General features: G+C 35.8%; 3 protein-coding genes across 3 annotated transcripts; 2 read left to right on the top strand and 1 right to left on the bottom strand.

Annotated features, from left to right (window-relative positions):
* The first annotated feature begins 15717 nt into the window (after positions 1–15717).
* Positions 15718–18414, top strand: LOC149620941 (uncharacterized). The gene is made up of 6 exons (XM_089854647.1): positions 15718–15755; positions 15835–15883; positions 15985–16052; positions 17759–17831; positions 17912–18073; positions 18141–18414. Exons 1-6 carry the CDS (start codon positions 15718–15720, stop codon positions 18330–18332), a joined length of 582 nt encoding a protein of 193 aa, XP_089710773.1. The 3' UTR covers positions 18333–18414.
* A 2072-nt stretch (positions 18415–20486) lies between these two features.
* LOC149620940 (uncharacterized) lies at positions 20487–22191 on the top strand. Its single transcript, XM_089854646.1, has 3 exons — positions 20487–20789; positions 20871–21331; positions 21389–22191. Exons 1-3 carry the CDS (start codon positions 20487–20489, stop codon positions 22062–22064), a joined length of 1440 nt encoding a protein of 479 aa, XP_089710772.1. The 3' UTR covers positions 22065–22191.
* A 115-nt stretch (positions 22192–22306) lies between these two features.
* LOC149620939 (uncharacterized) lies at positions 22307–23600 on the bottom strand. The gene is made up of 2 exons (XM_089854645.1): positions 23144–23600; positions 22307–23085 (listed from the first exon to the last, which is right to left on the bottom strand). The coding sequence occupies exons 1-2, from the start codon at positions 23376–23378 to the stop codon at positions 22307–22309; spliced, it is 1014 nt and encodes a 337-aa protein (XP_089710771.1). The 5' UTR covers positions 23379–23600.

Genomic DNA, 23600 nt, shown 5'->3' with positions numbered 1-23600 from the left:
ATAACAATAACTGCCTATTCGTAATACATTTCGGTTTCATTATACAGTATAGTTGGTTTAAAAAACATGTTGGTCGGTAAAAAAATGGGTTTGTTCAATTTATGTCTACACTTAAATCGGCTTAAAAAACCTTGTTTAAAAATTAGTAGTTTTTTCTAGTTAAGCTCCCAAACAATAGCTCTCCCACAATAAAGCACCAAGTGTGAAAAACAAGAAGAATCAATTTAAGAATAAAATTTTTATTATTGAGAAATTATAAGAGCATATTAAGCTATAAACACCTAGACGAAATTATTTCTTCTTGAATATTTAAAAATTTGAAATTTTGTGACTTCCTTGGCTTAATCAGTTAAGGAGGGAGGACAAAGTGGGCGTGGCACCCTCCTCCACCCAGTACAAATTTTCTCTTAAGACACATAATACTTGTGATTCCATGCGTCAATGTTAATTTTATTTGATTAAACCTTTGATCACCAGCTTTTGCAGGACCTGTCTGCGCACTTATTTCATCCCAATACCAAATTTAATGTTGAAATCATAATCTTCAGTCCAATGTGATTAAACAATAGTAACTGTTCAAAGTATTTTCCTGTGGATGCAGGATGGACCTTTCTTAAATAAACAGAAACCAAAACTTTAAAAAAGCAAAGAAAAACCGGGAAAAACCATGCACAACTTTGAAGTATTCAAAAAACATTCTGTGAATATATACTTTAAACTATTACCATGCCCTTGTGTAACTTTCTCTACTTTACAGATGGCCATTATAATCATTTTAGATGATGCTTCTAACTTATAATACTCTACTGGTCCCCAACAACCATTTTTTGCCCAAGTCCGTTTACCGGGATACCCGGAACAGTTTGGACGCACCCCTACCCCCGGATACCCGACAAACAATATTTGTTTTCTCGAACCCGATTCGAAATCCAATAATCACTACCCGCACACCTCTATAAAGTAAATATTTGATATTTTGAGAATAACTTAGATCATTTGTATCATTTCCTAAATCCTTTTAGTCATATAGTTTCTTCATTATTAATGTGTCTTTGTTTGTCATTGACTTTATGATAACAATTAAAATAAAGGTTTTGTTTTTATTCTGTACAATATTTTAATTCACTTAGTTATATCTAACGTTTTATAACGTAAAAACCAAAATGTTTGCATTTAAATTAATCTTGGTATTTAAAGAAATATGAAATAGCAATTAGCTACATTACCAGTTTATATAGCGCTTTAGTCTCCCTTGTTTTATTAGTGTGTAATATACGCTTCCGCAAGAACCCCTGATAATAATGATAGTTGGAATAAATGAGTAATAAAAACTCAAGGTTAACCATTTTAAAATACCAAGAACATCGCGTTTGTTGCTTATAATATTAAATAGTTAAAAATTTAGGGGAAGGATTCTGTATTTTCAATTTAGAAAATTAAAAACAAGATCCAAAAATTCTCAAGGAAAGTTGTAAACTTCGGCTTCTTATGTATAAGAACTGATCACCATGATATACAGTAACATTTATTAAGTAAAATATGAAAACTGTTATTGCTTTGTAGAGATAGCTGCTGAAATAAAACTGACTTTTGAGTCAAACCAAGAAGTGATATCTAGTTTATTAGGGAGAAGGTATAAATTCGCCACATTTCCAGCTTTATCTCCAGTCCAAAGTAGCCTGTCCGGAGTTTCCGAGTTAATCCCCGCCGCCTCTAAAGTACAACCAGCATCTCATTGGTTCTTGAAAACTCACGTCAACACGACGCGAATGACGAAAATTACGTATTTTCCGACTGAGGAGAGGCGAAATAGCCCGGGGCCTCCTTTTACGTCCCCCCTTGTATTTTGAAAGTGGGACATGGACTATCGCGCGCGAATACTTAGGCATCTTATACCTTCTCCCTAATAAACTAGATATCACTTCTTGGTCAAACTAAAGAGGTTTTATGGCTATGAGCAATGTGACTTGGGTTTGTTATGAAAATATTCCGTAAACCCCTTTTTACCTCTCCGAGTGTTAAAACTCCATTCGAACATTAAATTTAAGCCTACTCTATTAATTATTTTAATTATAACTCTGTAAAGTTTTGTTTAAATTTGAGAATTTTGTATAATATTCATTGCGCGCATATTTTGCTATTTGTCAATTTTACCATCATAGTGTATTTTTACCCTTTATCATTCCTTTTTTGTTGTTGTTGTTATTGTAAATTTGTAGAAAAATAAGATGTTTTGAAAGGTTAGAAAAGAAAAAGTGAAAGCGGCCCACGCCCTCTAGCTCAAAAAAATATCATGACGGTCAAGAAAATTCCCCAAAACTAGAAAAACAGATAGTACGTCATTGATAGGCATAATAGTAAACAGAAAATGTAAAAAGCATGTGTTACCCCAAAAAGGACAAACAAGCATGTAGAAATAATAAATTGGAAAGAGAAAGTTTTACAAAGAAAGCAACCAGTTGAGCACTAGATGCCAAACAGTAAAGGTGACAGAGGTCCCATTAGAAAGTTAAGCCCCTATAGAAACTAGGGTAAAAAAGTTAGAGAAATTGAGTCCCTGTTGCAACCAGGGTATTAGCAAATTAAAAGGAATTTAGTAAAGAGTAAATAAAAGATGATTTTGTGTTTGTTGAAATAAGTCGCATTCATTTACACTAACTTTAACTACGTAACCCCACGTATCGGGTCAAGTGTTTTTTAAGGAACACAAAGAGATAGGAGTGTTTCAGTCCGTTCCTATCCCAGAGCCGTTTCGGATCAAAAATCAACACCGAGTGACGATGACGTGTCTGTGTGTCGGAGCAAACGTGTTCTCAGTTCACGGAAATTCGGAAAATTGTACGTTATATATATCACTTAAGAGCTACTCATTATCTAGCTATTATACCTTCATCTGGTAGCTAGCCGCAGTTATTTCACCCAAAAGTTACTGCCTATCCCACTGAGATTCGAACCCGAAATTATTGGTTTCTACCAACATCACCACGCACACTAATCTATACTTATTAGCTTCCTTCCAACAACACCACCACGCACCTATTTTTTCACCTAAACCACATAGACACCAATCTGCACTTATATCTTCTACTCCATTATCATCGTTAGAGATACGATGCGAGTGGCTGGCTATCGGTTAAGGTTACAAGAAACTTCTACCCTCATAATGGCAGGGCTTCCGTCAGAGGTGCACGCAATTGCGCGGTTCTTATTCATACCGGTGATTCGAATCCTATTTCCGATTTTAGAAGGTGAAACGTCACGAGTACGCTTCATTTCAAACGACAATATTAGTCAAGTCTCTCAAAAATGTTCAATTGTTCTTTTTTGAAACGAACTTAGGTGAATAATTAGCGAAGAAATTGTACAAAAGAAGTGTACTACAAAGCGGGGCAATTGTAATATGATTCTTCTCAATATCATTTCCAACATTTGGAGCACTAAACCGAGTCACATTGGCGATAAATAGTTCCCTCATCATTACTCTCCCTTACAAAAAACTTCTTAAGAGTTCTAAAGGAATTTCTTTGGAACCCTACGGAGCCCTTGGGATCATTTTCTAAAGAAACAATTTCCAAAGACTTCCTTGGAATTTCCTAAAGAATTCTAGAGATAAATTTCCAAAGAATGTCTTTGGATTATTTTCTAAAGAAATTCTTTAGGAATTCTAGAGAAAAATTTCCAAAGAATGTCTTGGGATTATTTTCTAAAGAAATTCTTTAGGAATTCTAGAGATAAATTTCCAAAGAAGGTCTAGGGATTATTTTCTAAAGAAATTCTTTAGGAATTCTAGAGATAAATTTCCAAAGAATTTCTTGGGATTATTTTCTGAAAAAATTCTTTAGGAATTCTAGAGATAAATTTCCAAAGAATTTCTTAGGATTATTTTCTAAAGAAATTCTTTAGGAATTCTAGAGATAAATTTCCAAAGGTCTAGGGATTATTTTCTAAAGAAATTCTTTAGGAATTCTAGAGATAAATTTCCAAAGAATTTCTTGGGATTATTTTCTGAAAAATTCTTTTGGAATTCTAGAGATAAATTTCCAAAGAATTTCTTAGGATTATTTTCTAAAGAAATTCTTTAGGAATTCTAGAGGTAAATTCCCAAAGAATTTCTTGGGATTATTTTCTAAAGAAATTCTTTAGGATTTCTACAGATAAATTTCCAAAGAACGTCTAGGGAATATTTTCCAACGAAATTCTTTAGGAATTCTTGAGATCAATTTCCAAAGAAGGTTTAGGGTTTTCTTCCAAAGTTTTTCACATTTTAAGTTTGTGGATGACGAAAATTATGGCACTAACTCTTTCTTTTTCTATTGTGGATGTTACAATGTAAGTAGGGCACATACGTCCGCGACAAGGATGCGATTAGTCAGGGTTCAGCATGAGTTTAAGCAGGGAAGGAAATGAGGTTTACTTGGGAGGTGACGGAAGGGGTGTGGGGGTCAAGTCACCTCCGGCGGACACGGGGCAGTCGGCACCTATAGGGTAGGATCGCAGACATATGTCTTATTCCCTCAAACTTTGCCGCCCAGAGGCTTGGCTTACAGGAGTGCGCCACACTCCCGGCTGGCACTAATTCTTTAAAAGTAAAATAAGAGTATATAATTAAAATCGTTATGTTTAGATTTACAGGGAATCTAAGCTGTCAGTCGGAATTTTTGCTTAATTCTCTTATGGCATGTTTTATCTTTATTTCGAGCGTAATTAGTGTCCAAAATAAATATTTTTTAGAAAACATTGTAGAGAAAATTAGGTTAAACGTGTGTCTGATACTTGAAAAACTCTCAGTGAATATACATTATTAAATTTAGCAACAACGTCCTTATCTACTGCTTGGCCGTTAAAGCCTCCAAAACCCACATAGTACACCATACAATTGCACAAGGTTAAAACTTTCTGCCGTTTACGGATGTTTTTAAGTCGATTAAATGTCTGACTTTATAAGCAATTTCACACTGCATGCGAGAACTTCCTTCGCTATATGGGGTGTAGTTCACTACACTCCCTGTATTGGGATATGATTCTGCGTGTAAGAACTATCCTCGTTTCAAGTGGCTAAATTAATTTACCCACTTCTCAAGATATTTCCCAGGAAAATTCCAAAGATATTTCCCAAGAAAATTCCAAAGATATTTCCCATGTAAATTCCAAAGACAAATTCCAAGTAAATTCCAAAGAAATTTCCCAAGAAAATTCCAAAGTAATTTCCAAAGACATTTCCCAAGTAATTTCCAAAGACATTTCCCAAGTAAATTTCAAAGACATTTCTCAAGAAAATTCCAAAGATATTTCCCAAGAAAATTCCAAAGATATTTCCCAAGAAAATTCCAAAGATATTTCCCAAGAAAATTCCAAAGATATTTCCCAAGAAAATTCCAAAGATATTTCCGAAGAAAATTCCAAAGATATTTCCCAAGAAAATTCCAAAGATATTTCCCAAGCAAATTCCAAAGATATTTCCCAAGAAAATTCCAAAGACATTTCCCAAGCAAATTCCAAAGATATTTCCCAAGCAAATTCCAAAGATATTTCCCAAAAAAATTCCAAAGATATTTCCCAAGAAAATTCCAAAGATATTTCCAAAGCAATTTCCAAAGAAAAAGAGGCCAATATTCCCCAATTTCCTAAAGAACGCCTTAAGGATTTCCAAAGAAATTTCCCAAGGAATTTTCTTAAGAGTTCTTAAGAAGATTTTTGTAAGGGCTATTAGCGCTTAACTATTTGCCAAGGCGCTTGTGGATTTTGTCCGGGCGTCCAGACGAGGTTTGTGGATTGGTTGCTGAGGATTAAGTACCAAACAGTTATAGAATTCACCCCATGGTGCGATAAACGGCTGAGCTTGAAGTTTTCGCCGTTAACAGCTTTAACAATAGTCCAATTTGTTGCAATAAAGTACTAATTGAGCGAAATAAATATTTTAAAAGCGAGGGGAGGATTTTAATATAGAGAATATCACGAGTAATAACGGAAATTTGCACAATAACTCGGTATAACGGGAAGGTTTTGGTGAAATACAAATGTGTTTCTTAGAAACAGATTGTTAAAATGCAAATTCAGACTTAATGTCGTTTTATATTGCCAATTCGAACATAATGTCGCTTTGTATCGCGAAATTCGATATCGTATCTGGCGTGTTTTAGTTTAAATGTACAGAACGCTGCGAGTAATGACCAAAATCTCCATAATAATTCGATTTTATAACGAGGAAGTTTCGAGATATTATGATACATTTCCTTCGCGCTATAAAACAAATGAAGTCTGGCCCGCTAAAATTCGAGTTAAAAAAGGTGTCTATTATTCAGTGTTTTGATGCTAAAATTGAACGAATATAGAGTGGGTAATCCATATTAATAGAGGTATTTAAAATCCGGATACGTTCTCTTTTAAAGTCATAGTTGACAGCGTGTTCACTTGAAAGAGGATCCAAAATGAATCCGTGAAATCTTCGGGTCTTAGTTTTAAGAAAAGACACTTGACACGAGAAAACACCAACGACGTAGAAAGGAAAAGGAGAAACACTGAAGAAAAGTAACTGGTACCGCTAGATAATTGCATAAACTTTGTCAAAAAAATTACGCTTGTAGGACTGACCTGTTAAGCTTAACATTACGAGGTGGATAAATTTTTGCGAGTTAGACCCAAGGTTTCGCGACCAAAGGGGTACACTTTTTAGACAACCTAACAGTGCAGCACTAGCAAAGGTTGAAAAGATATAGTATCTCATTTCGCGTAGTGTAAAGTTAAGTTGACCTTTTTGTATATAGGTTTAAATTCTTTTTAAACCACGCGCTAGCAACATGCGCCAGCACGTGCGACATTTCATTACAGTTTCAATTCAAATCCCGTGCTTAATTTCACCATTTTGAATCTCTAATTAAGTTCACGTGATTTTTTAAAACCTTTTGAGCCTATTTTTGTCTTTCTAAGCCTAAGGTTAAATGATCACAATGCAATAGAGTAGTGGCACTCCATGTTAACTACCCATAGAGCTTAACACAGTCAAAGGCAAGTAGGTGCCATTACTCAATAGATGGAGAATTTTTATAATATTCTTCTAAATATCAGCTTAAAGGGAGGGTGAAGTAGAAAATCAAGTAAGCTTTTTGGTATCTTCCCTTTCAACCGAATTCCAATGGACCGAAATCCCATTCGACCGAATATCCCGCAATGATTTTAGATTTCCAGCCCAATGGCTATATTCCCGCTGGACCGAAATCCCAATCGTCCGAATATGCCCCTAAAAAATACATCAATATAACTTGAAACACTGTAGCCGTCAGCGGTTCGGTGGTGTAGTGAATACGGTGTTGGACTGTGAAGCGATAGGTTGTTGGTTCGAATCTCCGAAAGGTATGTTAATAATATTAAAAGTAAATGTTTCGTGATACTAATTAAAACTATCTCTTTCATTCCTTTCAAGGCAAGAGATATATAGAATTAATAAACAAATTGTGCTTAAAATGAAGTGCCGTCTTAATGGTAGTTCCATCAATGTCATTAAGTTTTAAATTAAAATTCTAATATTTTAGTTTCGGGTAGGTTAGGTTAGGTTCGGTTCGGTTCGGTTCGGTTAGGTTAGGTTATATTCGGTTAGGTTAGGTTAGGTTAGGTTAGTTTAGGTTTGGTTTGCTTTGGTTCCAATAATTCGTTGCCACCTTTTCCAAAATATTCTCCTTTTAAATAGCTACCACCTTTTCCAAAATATTCTCCTTTTAATTAGCTACCACCTTTTCCAAAATATTCTCCTTTTAATTAGCTGCCACCTTTTCCAAAATATTCTCCTATTAATTAGCTGCCACCTTTTCCAAAAGATTTTCCTATTAATTAGCTGCCACCTTTTCCAAAATATTCTCCATTAATAAGCTGCAACCTTTTCCAAAACATTCTCCTATTAATTAGCTGCCACCTTTTCCAAAATATTCTCCATTTAATTAGCTACCACCTTTTCCAAAATATTCTCCTTTTAATTAGCTACCAAATTTTCCAAAATATTCTCCTTTTAATTAGCTACCACCTTTTCCAAAATATTCTCCTTTTAATTAGCTACCACCTTTTCCAAAAGATTTTCCTATTAATTAGCTGCCACCTTTTCCAAAATATTCTCCTATTAATTAACTGCAACCTTTTCCAAAACATTCTCCTACTAATTGGCTGCCACCTTTTCCAAAATATTCTCCTATTAACTAGCTGCAACCTTTTCCAAAACATTCTCCTATTAACTAGCTGCCACCTTTTCCAAAATATTCTCCTTTAATTAGCTACCACCTTTTCCAAAATATTCTCCTTTTAATTAGCTACCACTTTTTCCAAAATATTCTATTTTTAATTAGCTACCACCTTTTCCAAAACATTCTCCATTTAATTAGCTACCACCCTTTCCAAAATATTCTCCTATTAATTAGCTGCCACCTTTTCCAAAAGATTTTCCTATTAATTAGCTGCCACCTTATCCAAAATATTCTCCTATTAATTAGCTGCAACCTTTACCAAAACATTCTCCTACTAATTAGCTGCCACCTTTTCCAAAATATTCTCCAATTAATTATCTGACATCTTTTCCAAAATATTTCTATTATTGCTAATTAATAGTTCGTGGTAAGAGGCGGGCTGTTAATACTCATATAAATAATCTTTTTACCTCCAAACAAGGTTAGGTTAGGTTAGGTTAGGGTAGGTTAGGTGAGGTTCGCCGTAATTAAAACGTAGTTAAAATAAGTGCAGTAATACATTTTCAACTCACATTTATTTTAACAAAAATAAGTTGTGAAATTAAAAATATATTTATTGCAAAACCACACAGTATGTCTTCTTCCAGTTCAATAGAATTTCGGTCCAATGGGACTATGACAAAATCGCACCTTTTGGCTACGTTCGGTCGAATGGGACACCACAAGAAAACCGTTCTTTCGAATGGGAATTCGGTTCAATGGAACCAAAGCATTTTTTTATCGATTCTTATACTAATTATAAGGCCAGTCTGCATAGTGAAACATTCAGGAAATACTTCCCAATGATTTTAAAATTCAAATTAGGTTCGGATTTTAAGGTTAATTTTAAACAAGGACTTCCGACCAATCGCGTAACGCCCTGCCTTTTTATTAGCAAAATTCTCGTGGCACGCTACATGTCTCGCGCCACGATTATCACTTCGCGCGCGAATTTTATCAAATCTCGTGATAAATTTCATGTGAACCGGAACGTGCCACGAGAACTTTGTTAATAAAAAGGCAGGGCGTTAAGCGATTGGTCGGAAATCCTCGTTAAAATTATCCATGAAATCTGAACCTAATTTGAATTTTAAAATCACTCGGAGATATTTCCTGGATGTTTCACTATGCAGAATGGTCTTATAATTAGTAGAAGAATCGATAAAAAATCACTTGATTTTCCTCTTCACCCTCCCTTTAAAAACTTTAACCAACGTGGTTTCAACGAATATTTAGCATAACTTTTTCTTTATGCAGTGTATTGTACTTTCCGACCATTCCAAATATAAGTTAAGATTTAGTGAAATACTATATAATTATTCTTAAAAAAAGGTCGACTGAGCTTGACAATTCCAGTACCAATTTTTCCTAAATAACGTTTCTGCCCAAAAAGGGACAGATATTATACAAAAACGAGTTTTGCTTCGCAGTATTTAAAAATTGCATTTATACACAATCCTTGGTGATACTTTTTCAAACCCACAAAGGACCAGAAATTAGAAATTATTATATGTATTGCAATTTGAAATTAAGTTTAATCTATAGAAGAAATTTGGTTTTAATTGCGCAGTTCAAACATTTGTTATGATTAGAAATTTTACAACAAAAACGGGTATAAATGCGGCGTTTTGGAACAAAGAGCTAAAATGAAGGACGTTTACGACTCGAATTCAAATTGAAGTTTAAAACTCATACAGGGTGTAACAACACACATAGAAAGCATTTATTCTGAATGTATGATAAATGTCAGAAATACGACACTGCATCATAATGACGGGTCTCATTTTAGGAGTAGTAAAGCGAAATTTTTAATCGAAATAAATGTTCTTCTTACCTGTTCCACCCTGAAAAATTAAAATGCTAAAATCTCATTTTAGATTTGTTCACCTTAATTATTTGACATTGATAAGTTTTAAGACGGGAAAATCTAAGCTCACTTTTTCTCGAAACGCCGCATTTATACCCGTTTTTGTTGTAAAACGTCTAATCATGACACCGCTGGCAGCCTCCATTTTCTGTTTACATTGCTGGAGGTTTTTTCCTCTAGTCGGAATACGTCATTCGCGTCTGTATGACCTATCCCCACGGGATCCAATAGGAAAGAGCAGAGCAATGACGGACATGAAAGGGGTGGGGCTTACTTGTCCACTAACACCGGCGTAAGAGTAGAAGCGTAAAATCTCGCTACTTAGGCATTCTTAAAGTAAATTAATTCTTGGTAGTATAAAAAGGTTTCAGATCTTAGATATGGATAATAACAGCGCAATTGCGTGAACCTTTGGTGGAAGCCCCACCATTAGGAGGCTATACGTTTATCGTAACCCAAGCCGATCGCCGCGTATGTCTTGAACTTAACGATGATGGTGGAGAAATAGAAGCCCGTTTGTACATACTGGTGTCTATGTGGGATGGACAAAAGACCTGAAGATGATGGTGTTTAGAAGCCAGTACGTACAGACTGGTGTCTATGTGGGATGAACAAAAGACTAGACGGTAGTGGTGTATAGAAGCCAGTAAGTACAGACTGGTGTCCATGTGGGATAGACAAAAGAGCGGTTGATGGTGGTGTTTTTAAGCCAGTAAGTACAGACTGGTGTACATGTGGGTTGGACAAAAAAGCGGATGATGGTGGTGTTTAGAAGCCAGTAAATACAGACTGGTGTCCATGAGGGATGGAAAAAAGACCGGATGATGGTGCTGTATAGAAGCCAATCACTACAGTCTGGTGTTCATGTGGGATGGACAAATGACCATAGGATTGTGGTGTTAAACAGACAATGGAGTAATAGCCATTGTAATTGGAACACAATTTTCCAAATTTTCCGTCCGAAAATTATACAGTATAGACCCGTTACCCGATGTACATATGTATGGGGTGACTGCGCGCTACAACCAGGGTTAAAAAAAACCGGGTTTTTTTAAAAAAGCCCAGCCCACCGCGTTTTATTGGGTTTTTCTTGGTTTTATTGGGTATTTAGTTTTTTTTGTGTTTTTCACTTTAGGAGATGCGTTCATGGTAGAAATTCTCATTCAAAAGTAACAGCTTAATAAAAATGTCTAAAAATGTTTAATTAAAAATAATAAATATTATTAAATAGTACTTTTGAAGTAGAAACAACAAATATCTTTAAAATGAAATTATTCTAGTATCCAAATTCATCAAAATTGAAGATCTTAGTGATGGGTTTTATTAAGCGGGTTTTTTATGGTGGGTAAAACCAGGAGGTCATAATAACCTTCGGGGGGGGGGGGGGAGTATGAAACTGGCCATAGAGCTAGTGGTAAAAATCGCGAACAACAAGATTCTGTCGTTGCGCATAGAAAGGATTAGCCTGTTTATGGACTTCCAATTTACAGTATATCGTAGTGGTATCTATGCTCCTTGGTTTTCGTTCCAAAACTTCCGTTGGCTGGGATCTCCGTCGACAAGAAAAATGGCGATATGGTGGACGTAGAAACACGTTGCAATTCTTATATTAAAAATACTGCGAATAAATTTGTCCAAACCATTTTAATTTAACCACGGAATTCTCACTCTCACATTTCGCAACAAAACATTAATGACGATCGTTTACATGTTTTGTAGAAAACTAGAAACCCCGACTAAAAGCCAACTTCTTAGCCAAGGCTTAATTTACACCGTTCCGACAGAAGCAGACGTGAGCCATTTTCGCTCCCAAAATCACAAGATAAAAATAGTGTTAAACCGGAAGTGTGTAAGTTAATGCGCGTGGGCGCTAAAAAATGGGGTAACTATTTCTTTGGGTGTTAAGCGGTGTATGAATCCGCTGAGCTTTACGGCGAAACTTTGTTGTTATGGGCTTTTTAACCAGTTTCGTACTTCGGGTTATTATGACCTCCTGGTAAAACCCAGCAAAACCCGCGGGTTTTTTGGGCTGGGTTTTTTAATTCGAACCCTGGTTACAACTAAAGAAATTCTCTATAAAAAATTTGCACATAACTTAATTTACACTACGAGAAATGTGCCTTTGCTAGTGCTGTAAAGTTAGGTTGGGAAAATAAGTGTACCCCCTTGGTCGCGAAACCTTGGGTCTACCGTCTAACTCTCAAAAAAGTATTAACCTCGTAATGCTAATCTCCATAGAGATAGGAACGGGACCTGCTAATACTCATAAGTAACCTATCATAACAAATGCTTCGATTGCTCGAAAATATAGTAAGTTTCATTACGGATAGATTTAACTTCAGAAGTAGGAATGGAGAACAGAGTAGTCTGGGCGCGCGTCAAAGTATGAAAGAAGAGGCGGGTCATAGCGACTGAAGTAAAAATGAATTACGTATTTTTCGCCGTTCCCGTCAGCAACGTCATCAAAACGTAGTTTAAGTGAGCCAATAAGATAATTTAAACTTTTCGCTAGGTGTTGGAGGGAGGGGCTCCATACTGGACTATGAGTCGGACTGAAGTAAATACTAACTGTTTTCCATTCCTACATCTAAAATTAAATCTATCCCTGATTAAATTAAACCCATGAATTTAAAATATGACAGATTAATAGGGTATAAAAATCATGCAAAAGAATTACACTCGTGCTTTAATTATGTTTCAACTAGTCTCAGCGAGGGGTCGGACATGGAGCGATTTTGTGTACGGGATTTCAAGATTTTGGGATTTTCAAAATGATTTTGGAATTTTGACTTGGATTTTAGGATTTTGACCTGGATTTTAGGATTTTGACCTGGATTTTAGGATTTTAGAATTTTGACCTGGATTTTAGGATTTTGAGTGGGAATTTGGAACTTTGACCAGGATTTTAGAATTTTGACCTGGATTTTAGGATTTTGAGTGGGAATTTGGAACTTCGACCAGGATTTTAGGATTTTGAACGGTATTTTGGGAATTTGACCCTTATTTTAGGATTTTGAACGGTATTTTTGGAATCTGACCCTGATTTTAGTTTTCAACTTATTATTATAGTGTTCTGAGCGCTGAATTTTATGCCAGTGTATTATCGTCGGATTTCAATCCCAAGTATATTGTTTTCATTCAATTTACTAGACTACCACTTAAGCGTAGTGTGAAAACCGAAATTTAAAGTTGAAAGTAGATCACCTATTCATCATATTTTGATACCATATTTAATGCATATCAGGGGAGTGGCGCTATTTATGTTAACAAATAAGCCGACCGTCACAACAAATCCGTTTTAAAACCCTTAAAATTAAATTGATTTTTATCACTTTTAACACTCGGCCTATCTACTAGTTTTCATCGTAAAATGTTGAAACAATTAAGAAGTGGAAACTTATCCGAGAGTTATCTGTAGAATAATAGAACAAGTTGCGAAACCAAAATAAACCTCTCCGAGGTCAGACGAGGGCTAACTACCAAATTAAGAGGTTTCCTTAAGTAAATAACTAAATAAATATAGTTTATATTAATTATTTTAATCGTCAGAAATCTACCTTCGTTCTAGTTAAGTCGTTTTAAAAAACTTTATTGCTAAAACAGGGCTCCCATCTGGTCTCTAAAATACCTAAAAGTCTCTACTTTTTGGGTAGGTCTCTAAACCACCCTAAAATCGCCATTTGGTCTCTAAACCACCCTATTTTCAAAAATTCCCTTTTTAATATTCCATCTAAAATGTTTTGCAACAGTAAAACTATTCTCACTCCGATCCACAGGGAATTATTAAACGCTTTAACCTTTACAAATGACCTTGGCAATATCTCGCCAATTTGAACTATGTGTTTCCGGTTTTTCTCATTGGCTGGTGGAACTGTGTTTAGAAAGTAAATTCGTCTTGGCTCGGAGAGGTTTATTTTGGTTTCCCAACTTTTTTTGTGATACTTCCGTACAAATAAAGATCTAATTTTGATTTCGAATTGGTCTCTATTTGGTTCCTATTTCCAAGAATTTGGTCCTTATTTTACCCTATTTTTACCGTGAAAGGTCTCTTTTTTCACTATTATTTTAAGAAATTTCTGTGGGAGCCCTGCTAAAATAATTTTAAACATAGCTATTTTTAACGTTTGATTTCTAGCGACCATCTTTTTCACTGATTTTGTAAATTTATAAGGCAATTGGTTAATATTTAATGATAAGACAAGTTGGGAAACAAAAATAAACCTCTCCGAGTAGAGACGCAATTACGAGATTTTTCTTAAAGAAATAAATAATCGTCATTAATTTTCCTTAATTCTAGCTAAATCTTTTTAAAAAACTTTATTCCAAAAGTCATTTTAAACGTAGCTATTGTTGATCTTTGAATTCAAGCGCATGCCTCTTTAACGACTTTGGAAATTTAGGGATAAGCAAACCCGCAATTGCGTTATCCTTTGGTGGAAGCCGTGCCATTGGGAGGCTTGAAGTTTCTCGTAACCCTAGCCGATCGCCGCGAACTTCTTAATCCTAACGATGGGAGTAGAAGCCAAAAATTGCTTTCTGTGAACACGTTTGCTCCGATTTGCCAAATGCGGACGCGGTGACAGACTCACACACACCCCCAGATCGTACGTCCAGTGTAAGGCCTATCCGTGACGTCAACGTCACTCGGCGAGGTAAAATGCCGCAATTGCGTGATCACTGATCAGTTGGTGGAAGCCCTGCCATTGAGAGGCTAGGCGTTTCTCGTAACCCTAGCCGATCGGCACGTACATTTTAACCCTAACGATGATACTGGAGTACATGCTAATATTGCTCACTGTGAACTGCAAATGCGGTTCGGATATTGCGAATACCTTTGCTCCGATTTGAGAACTGCAAACGCTGTGACAGACACACAGATAAGTCCAATGTAATAGCTTTCCTTGAGCTCTCAAGCTGGTGTCGAGCGTTTTATGCATCTGTAGATCATGGAAGATTAAGGATGATGGAGCAGGATACTTATAAGGCCAGGTTTATAAGAGGTATTAAAATCTAATATCCCTGGTAAGGTGAATTCCTACCAGCTTGGGCTGTTAGCCATCAACAACAGGCGGATGGGGTGGGTTCAAAAACGCGGAACCGTATCCGTGTAAAATTCTTGCCAGGAGCTTGATTTCCTTTTTTAACATCGTGTTCGCGCATACTTCGTCGCCTCTGAGTTTTAGCAAGAAGCTTTTTTAGATTTTAATACAAATTTCGTGATTTTGAAGTTTTTTTTACTTAGAAAGGGATTTTAGAATTTTCATTTGGATTTTAGGATTTTCATTTCGATTTTAGGATTTTAACTTGGATTTTAAGATTTTAGCTTTGATTTTAGGATTTTCATTTGGATTTTCGGATTTTAACTTGGATTTTAGGATTTTCACTTGGATTTTAGGATTTTGACTTGGATTTTGAGATTTTAGAATTTCCAAAGGGATTTTAGGATTTTCAGTGGGATTTTAGGATTTTAAACGGGATTTTAGGATTTTCAAAGTTATTTCAGGGTAAGTGTACGGGATTTTGGCCGAAGTCCGACCCCTCGAGTCTCAGTCTGATACTGAAGAACTACGATAAATCTCTCATCAACACTTTCCAACTTTTAAAGATTTTGGATTGTCCAGCGAAGCATTAGTGGGCCCAAAAATGGCTTTGAACGAAATTGAATTTGTTGGAAATGATCGGTATTTTAAATACAGGTAGAACTTGAATTTTCAAATAATAAATGTTATCGTTGATTTGAAATTTAATTTATAATTAAAGGCACGCCCAAGAAACAATTATTAATTGTTCGATACCTTGGGCTGATAAGGTGAGTTTATTAAAATTCGGTGACGTTGTTGAAGCGAGTCTTGAGTGTCTCGGAATTAAAACTGCTTTCTTGATGACAATTTAACTTTTATTTCTTTTCAGGATAAGACGGATTTTAAGGAACAGATGAAGTTCATGGCAGAATATTTAAAACGATTCTTCAACATGAAGTAAATTTGACACTTTCATATCGATTCGACTAATAATTGGACCGAATGAGACAGAATTCACTTAATGCTCTAACCACGGGCCATTAAACCAGGGAAAGATTTATTTTAGACTAGCTGTTACCCGCGGTCGCTCGCGTGTAATAAAAACTTTCATCAAAATGAAAGAATGGGTAGATTTTACTGATAACTAATATTTTTGTAGCACCCTAGGAGCCAAGGCACTCGGCGTTGCCCTCGGGACATTTTTTGTTACTTTTCATGCGGACATTATTCCATAAAGAAGGGTTTTTAAGTTTTTGGCCACCATTTAAAAAGATGACATCAAATCGAACCCATAAGACCGTTCACCCCGTCTATAGGTTAAGGGAAACCAGTGTACTAAATATTTGTGAAATCGGTTGAAACGGGCGGACTTTGTTGCATAGAGAATATTTTTTACATATCTGGGCCCCATTTATTAAGATGGCGCCGGATTGGAAAAATATTTCTTAGTACGCGCCTACTACTTGCAAATAGTCAGGCTTCTATAGAAGTAGGAATGGAGAACAGAGTAATGTGGAATCGCGTCAAAGTCCTGGACCCCTTCCCCGGGAAAGTGGGGGGGTATGAAAGAAGAGGCGGGTCAAAAACTAAAATTTGTGTTTAGTTTTTCTTGTGTTCTTGAGTGTCATGACGTATCGTCGATTTAAAAAAATCTGCATCAGGAATTTATGGAGGGGCTGGAATGGCTAAGGGGGCTCTCGTTGTACCCTTGATTGTGGAAACATAAGGCGACTCCTTTTTTTAGAAGTGTAGCTCCTCCCCTTACGTCTGTTTAGCTGTCTACCGAAGGCGAAAAATGTCATGACTCGTTAAAAAAGGCATGGTAGAAGTGACCTTTTATATTTTTTAAAGTTAAACGCGCTGATTCGCCACCGTTCGCGTTCATATTCGATTCTCTCAGCCTAGGCAGAGGACCTAGGGTAGAGGGTGAAGAATTACAGCAAACAAGTTTTTTTGGCAGCCAATGAATGAATGAAAATAATTTAAGTGGTAAATACGATTTTTACGTCAGGCTATGACGTCACTAGCGTAAATTAAGCCACGCCAGTTGTTTCGAAGATCATTTCACGCCGATTAGGATTTGACCTTAGCCATTCCAACCCCTCCATACATTCCTGTCTGCATTCAGCCTAAATAATGTAGTAATTCACAATTATAAAGCTTGAATAAATCATTAATTTTAACTTCTGCAATTACTAATCTATAAAGAGCAATAATTACATATCTAGATATATAGGTTTGTAGGTATTTAGTGATACTCTCGTCTAGGATGGGTAATGTTTTGAGTTCAAATTGAATGTCGTTATTGATTTTAGAGAATTATAAAATATTCAAGAAAAAAAAGTAATTAACTCGTGAAATATGGAAAAAACAAAAATCGATAATTACTAGGCCTAGCCTTTCAATCATTCATTGTTTTTTGAAAATTAAGTTAATTTTGAATCGAGTAATTGAATTTTGTTTGTAATTGGGATTTCCAAAAAAAGTCAAAACCAACTACTCGCGCACCCCCGCAAATTATTTTATACCGAAAGTTCATGATAACGTTTTCCCTAATTCTATACGCAGCCTTAAAGAGATGTCAGAAACGAATCTGATCTTACAGAATGCTATAAAACAACGTTAACATTCTATTGTAATTCAATTTTGTCGACAACTTTTAGGCTGAATTACAAAGAGAACTATATTGATTTCCATCGCTTTAATGAAATAAACGATATGCCAAATTTTTCCAAGGTATGCGATTTTTTAATTACATGGAAACAATGACTAAAATCTGGAGTACAAATTATTTAACGCTTATACGCCGGTTTTAGACATCTCATGTTATCAAATTGGAACAACCAAGTTCATTTTTCCTCAGTCGATTGGACCATTTCACTCCGTCTCCGCCAGTCGGAATAAACGAGCTGATTATCGTGTCCAGCCCTCAAGTGATCACGTCCAATTCCTGGTCCTTCTTAAATATGGAAATCGAAGTAAATGTTGCTCAATAAATATCTACTTAATACCCAATTCATTGAGTTTTATTCTTGGTTAATTCAGGTGGTGATTTTATTAGTGTTGACCTTGGTCCTTTTGTCATTTTTACTTGTCATTCACTCCATCGTAACCAACAAGTACAAGTCAGTGCCCACCAAGAAAGTTGCCAATAAAATGGCCCGAGAAACTCTAGAAAATGTCTGGGAAAACGCGTCGCTCTTATGCGCTGAACGTAAGCATTTACGTCATCCCTAATATTTAAAAGTAATTCAATTTCGTATAGAAGCGACAATTAACTTCCATAATTAAGAAATATGGCCGGTGCTTTAATCAGTCATAAGCGAAAAAGAGATTTATGTTTTTTAGCGATTCCCGTCGTTTTGTCGCACATTACTTGTCGTCTGCTCGCTTCGTCGTGGCTTATCGGAGTGACTTTCATTCTGTTCTTCTTGGGTTGTTACATGCGTACGGACTTTTCGACGGAAAGCTACAACTGCATCGACACTCTCTCGGACTTGATCAAATCGGGAATTGAGCCGGACTTTTTAACCGTCGACGATTACAAATATATTAAAGATTTGGTAAATATTCTTCTTCGTGTTAAGTCCTCTCCTTTTCTGACGTCATTGGTTTGTATCAGGCGGCTCAGGACCCAGTTGTTAATAAATGGCTAGACGATTTCGTTAAGAAGTTAAGTTCGCAACCACCCAAAGATGATATTAATAAATCAAAACGTGATAGATATATTGATTTGTTCATTCCAATTTTTTCTGGGGAAAAAGCTCTGATCGTAAACAAAGACTATTTGATTCTTTATTTTGAAGAATTAGTACATGTCGAAAAGATGAAACAGTTCTTCGTAGAAAACGGAGGATTTTACTTTTCGCAACAAGCTCTTAAACTCGACTACAAACATTTCATTTTCAACACCTCATGGAACATACTCACACCACAATTGAACGCCCAACTGGTGTCAGTAAATTTTTTTATCTAAAATGCTTATTAGCCTTAACACTTTTCTTTTTACAGAGTAGAACCGATGCTCGAAAAGCAAGTTTTCAAGTATCAGGAACAAAGTTTACATCGCTTCCTTGAACCGTTGACTTGGAAGAGACCATTAATGCAAAGTACTGAAGCCTTGGACCTGAGCAGCGTCGGTGTTCCTTTCTACTTGCTTCTCATGTTGTTGTCAGCGGCATTAGCCGTTGTCTTTACCGAAATATTCTTCTACTAACTCCCTAAAACGCTGACTATTGGATTGGAACGTGAAATGGAATTCCCTAAACAAGAAACACATTTATTTTTCTTCGAACTGTACTTAACAAAAGAAATCACTGAGTGTGACGTCAATTTGGAACCACATTTTAACATATAGGTGATATTCATGATAATTAAACAATTAAGATATGAATTTGATTAACTATCACTAAAAAGTCATATTAATATTTTGATGAAATTAGCAGTCGCAAAACACGGATATTCAGGTAGAGTTTAAAATGTCTAGGAATATGCATAGATAAAACAGTGGTGATAAATCATTGACTATATGAAGAACGATGAGCACAAACAAAATTTGACAATCTAGAAAGACAAATACATGTAGATTAGTGTATTTTACAGTCCATGGCTATCAGAAACAAGTGCGAAGAGCGTTTCAATATTTCTAAGGTCACCGTCTCAACCCTGTAATCGTAGCTTTTCAATTTCGTTCTTAATATTGTCTACGTTATATTCAATGTGATGATGAACAGCTTATTCTGTTGTAACAATCTCGTCATTATTTTTAGCCACGATGAGGCTCTTAGTTTGACCCGAGCCGTAGTAGTAATAGTAGTAGTTGTGGCCGGAGTTTTCGCTTTCGTTATCGTTATTTTTTAGCTTAAAAGGAACTCTACATAGGGGTAACTGGGCTTGGTTAGAGATTTAAATTTAAATAAAAAATTTTTACATCGCAGCCGGGAATGCAGTAGAAACACATTCTACCACTGAGCCATAGAGACTTGATAGAAACTCCGAGTTTTTATCGTTTAGTTTTATCTCTAAAATGTCGGGGTGATGAGGTACCTCTGAATCTGTGGGGTCGGATACTTTTGAATTTTTATATGTGGGGTCGGATACTTCTGAATTTCTATGTTTGGAGTTTTTATATTTATTTTCTTTTTATTTATTTTAATTAAATTGATAACGATGTGACCATCTTTTTTGTGTATATCCGTTGCGATCGTCATAAATCTTCCAATAATTCAATAAGCCACTTCGATGTAAAATTGGGGGGGAAAAGGGGGACTCAGTCGCGCATGCGCAGAAGGGAGCGTGGGTCCAACGGGCGCCATTGCATTTTTCCCGTAAGGCTATCCTAATAGGAAGTTTGTTTTGTCTCGATTAAATCACCAACATTAAAATTAAGAAATGGTTTGCTGTAGTGTCGTCGGTTGTAAAAGCAGGACGGGAATGCCAAATATTAGACTGCATAAATTTCCGGCCGTTAGAGTTAAACTATGGGGAAGAATAGTAAATAGAAAAAACTATACTCCCACGCAGAACTCGCGTTTATGTAGTAAACATTTTGTATCGGGATATCCAGGCTGGGAGCCTAGTGATCCGGATTGGGTTCCAACTTTAAACTTGCGTAAACCTAGAAAGATTTCAGAAGCGAAACTTCAATTAGCACTTAAAAGGAAAGTAAGAAACGAAGAAAGAAACAAAATTAAGGTAAAATATAGTTTTATTAGTCCTATTTGGTTGTAAAATTCCAATAGTTTTGCTAAGCCTTGGATTACAATTTGTTTAAAGGATGAAAGGTATAAAGAATTTAGGAGTAAACTGGTAAATGAAAGAAGGCTTGTTGTTTCTCTGGGTTTTCATGATTACGTGGGAAGCAGTATAAGCACGAAAGAAATTTGTGAAACTGTGAATTTTGTGGCAAACGAAACGCTTGTCCAAATCCCCTCTCAAACTTCAACGTCTGAAGGAAAAGAAATGTCTGTCCAAATTGCTGATGAAACGACTAACCAAACCCCTGACCAAAATATCACAGAAACTGTGCCTGTGCTTTCAAGTCGAGTTAGTGAAGGAACACAGACAGACTACCATGAATTAGAAATGGAAAATAGAAATTTGCGTCAAAAAATATCAGAACTAGAAGACTGCTTGAAACAACGTACTTGGAATGCGGAAAAGTTAAAAGATAATAATGAGATGACAAAGTTTTATACTGGTTTGCCAACTTACGCAGTATTCTTGTGGCTTTTCAGGTGTGATATTTTGGATAAAGATTTAAGGTTCTTCTGTTAATTGATCTTTATTTTTAGTTTTTTTCAGGAGAAAGCTGAGAGAATGATGTTTAAAAGAGGAAAAAAGGTGCCAAATCCAGGGAAAAGAAGAAGGTTCTTTAAACTTCCCTTAATTGACCAGTTCTTAGCAGTGAAGATGAGGCTCAAAGTGGGCTTATTTGCTCATGACATCGCTGATCGCTTCAACATATCACCTTCGTCATTTTCCGATATGTTTCAAACATGGATTAAATTAATGGAACTAGAATTAAAAGAAATGTTTCCTTTTCCATCTAAAGCTTTAGTTGACAAGTACATGCCGCAATGCTATCTAAAGTATCCTAACACGCGAATATTAATTGACTGTACCGAGTTATTCATAGAACGGTCGACCTCCTTAACAGCTCAAAATCTTACTATCTCTAACTACAAACAGCACAATACGGTGAAATTTCTAGTAGGCATTACTCCTGGTGGTGTAATATCTTTTGTATCAGAAGGATGGGGAGGAAGAGTATCTGATAAAGCTATAACAAATGATTCCAAACTAATAATGTTACTGGATGAATACGATAATGTGGTTGCTGATAAAGGCTTTTTAATTGAAGATTTACTAAAAGAGAAAAACTGTACCTTGAATTTGCCCCCTTTTTTGAAAAATAAGCTCAGTTTTCGGAAAAAGAAATTATTGAAACGCGAAGAATTGCAGAATTGAGAATTCACGTAGAGAGGGCAATAGGAAGGGTTAAGAAATTTCATATTTTTGATGGAATTATGCCTTTAACAATAGCAAAAATGTCAAGCAGTATTTTTGCCGTTTGTTCTTACATAACAAATATATATGAACCACTTTTGAAAAAATTTGTACTTTTAATCAACTCCTTGTTTAAAAAGTTGTCTATCACATTTTTTGTAAATATCACAAAAAATGAATAACATTAAAATATCACAAAAAAATTAAGGCACTTCTTTTGGACTGTTGATCAAAAATGGGACAATGTATTTAGTGAAAAAGTATTTCAGCTTAGGAAGAAGTTTAGTGGTCCAGAATTTATCGTCAAAGAAAATTCGTTCCCGAAATAATCCACCTTCCGCAGATTCAGTGAATACCACAAAATCTGCCCAAGTTATCTTCTTAACTGCCATCTCTCCCTGCACCTGCGCGTAATAATGGGACTTTCTATCAAGCTCAATTACACCGTTATTTCTTTTCAAGCAAAATGTTGGAAAGTTATCAACAATGGTTGCAATTTCAAGTTTACTAATATCTGTTCCTTTAATTGACGCTGGACATTTTATTTCTAAAACCCCTTGAGTACTTTCCATCGGATCCGTTATCAGCCCATCTCCGCTAGCACCAATAAAAGAGTACTCTGCCATCAGAGATAATCCACTGGGTTCTACCTTTAGATTGTATAATTTTTCATATTTTTCTCTAGCTAAAGGCTCTAAATTTCTCCCGCGTAAAACAGCAGGTGGAAGTCTAGCATAGTTATCCAGTTTCGAGGGATGCAAGATTGAATCTACAATTGATGTTGGGAATTTTTTTTCTCTACATCCTAAAATTTGCCCAAACATGGAGCTTGTTAGTCGCCCGATTCTCAGACGTTTCCATAATCTACTAGAAGATTGATTCCTCGTTTCCATCTCTATATAGTTCACTAATTCTTGAGAAATGTTTTGATTAACGACAAATTCTTCTAACGCAGACTCACTCACTGTTTGGAAAGCCAAAGCTATAATAAAAGATTATGTTAATTTTAATGTTGTTTACCTACTAATTTAAATACTTACCTGGATGAAAAATAAGATTCATAGATAGTGAAACCAAATCTGAGTTGTCGTTAACCAAATTAGAAGATTCATTCCCAGAGGTTGATATTTCCACCTCGTTGCTGCTATTAGGTAGAATGTCAAGGTCCCAAAAATGTTTGACACCAGTCTGGGGGTAAATTTCCGGACCGAGGGAATAACGCACACACGGAATAACGTATAATCGGAATAACGCATACAAACCGGAATAAGGCATAATGGGAATAAGGCATAAACGGAATAGCGCATAAACGGATTAACGCATAACCGGAATAACGTATACCCGGATTAACGCATAACCGGAATAACGTATAACCGGATTAACGCATAAACGGAATAACGCATAGCCGGAATAACGTATAACCGGATTAACGCATAGCCGGAATAACGTATAACCGGATTAACGCCTAACCGGAATAACGCATAACCAGAATAGCGC

The sequence above is a fragment of the Phalangium opilio genome, unplaced genomic scaffold (genome assembly GCF_054372755.1).
Source record: "Phalangium opilio isolate 3A_F unplaced genomic scaffold, DU_Popi_V2 ptg000209l_1, whole genome shotgun sequence".
Taxonomy (NCBI): domain Eukaryota; kingdom Metazoa; phylum Arthropoda; class Arachnida; order Opiliones; family Phalangiidae; genus Phalangium; species Phalangium opilio.
Note: the sequence above shows the minus strand (reverse complement) of the source record. Positions and strands in the feature narration are given on the sequence as shown.

Bases quoted from the DNA above. Each gene is read 5' to 3' on its own strand.
- LOC149620939 (XM_089854645.1), bottom strand. From the start codon at position 23,378: ATGCCTTATTCCGGTTTGTATGCGTTATTCCGATTATACGTTATTCCG. The intron at 23,086-23,143 runs GTAAGTATTTAA...CTTTTATTATAG, and splicing joins GAATCTTATTTTTCATCCAG to CTTTGGCTTTCCAAACAGTG.
- LOC149620941 (XM_089854647.1), top strand. From the start codon at position 15,718: ATGGCTTTGAACGAAATTGAATTTGTTGGAAATGATCG. The intron at 15,756-15,834 runs GTATTTTAAATA...TTATAATTAAAG, and splicing joins GAATTTGTTGGAAATGATCG to GCACGCCCAAGAAACAATTA. The intron at 17,832-17,911 runs GTATGCGATTTT...CGCCGGTTTTAG, and splicing joins ATATGCCAAATTTTTCCAAG to ACATCTCATGTTATCAAATT.
- LOC149620940 (XM_089854646.1), top strand. From the start codon at position 20,487: ATGGTTTGCTGTAGTGTCGTCGGTTGTAAAAGCAGGACGGGAATGCCA. The intron at 20,790-20,870 runs GTAAAATATAGT...ATTTGTTTAAAG, and splicing joins AAGAAAGAAACAAAATTAAG to GATGAAAGGTATAAAGAATT. The intron at 21,332-21,388 runs GTGTGATATTTT...CTTTATTTTTAG, and splicing joins GTATTCTTGTGGCTTTTCAG to TTTTTTTCAGGAGAAAGCTG.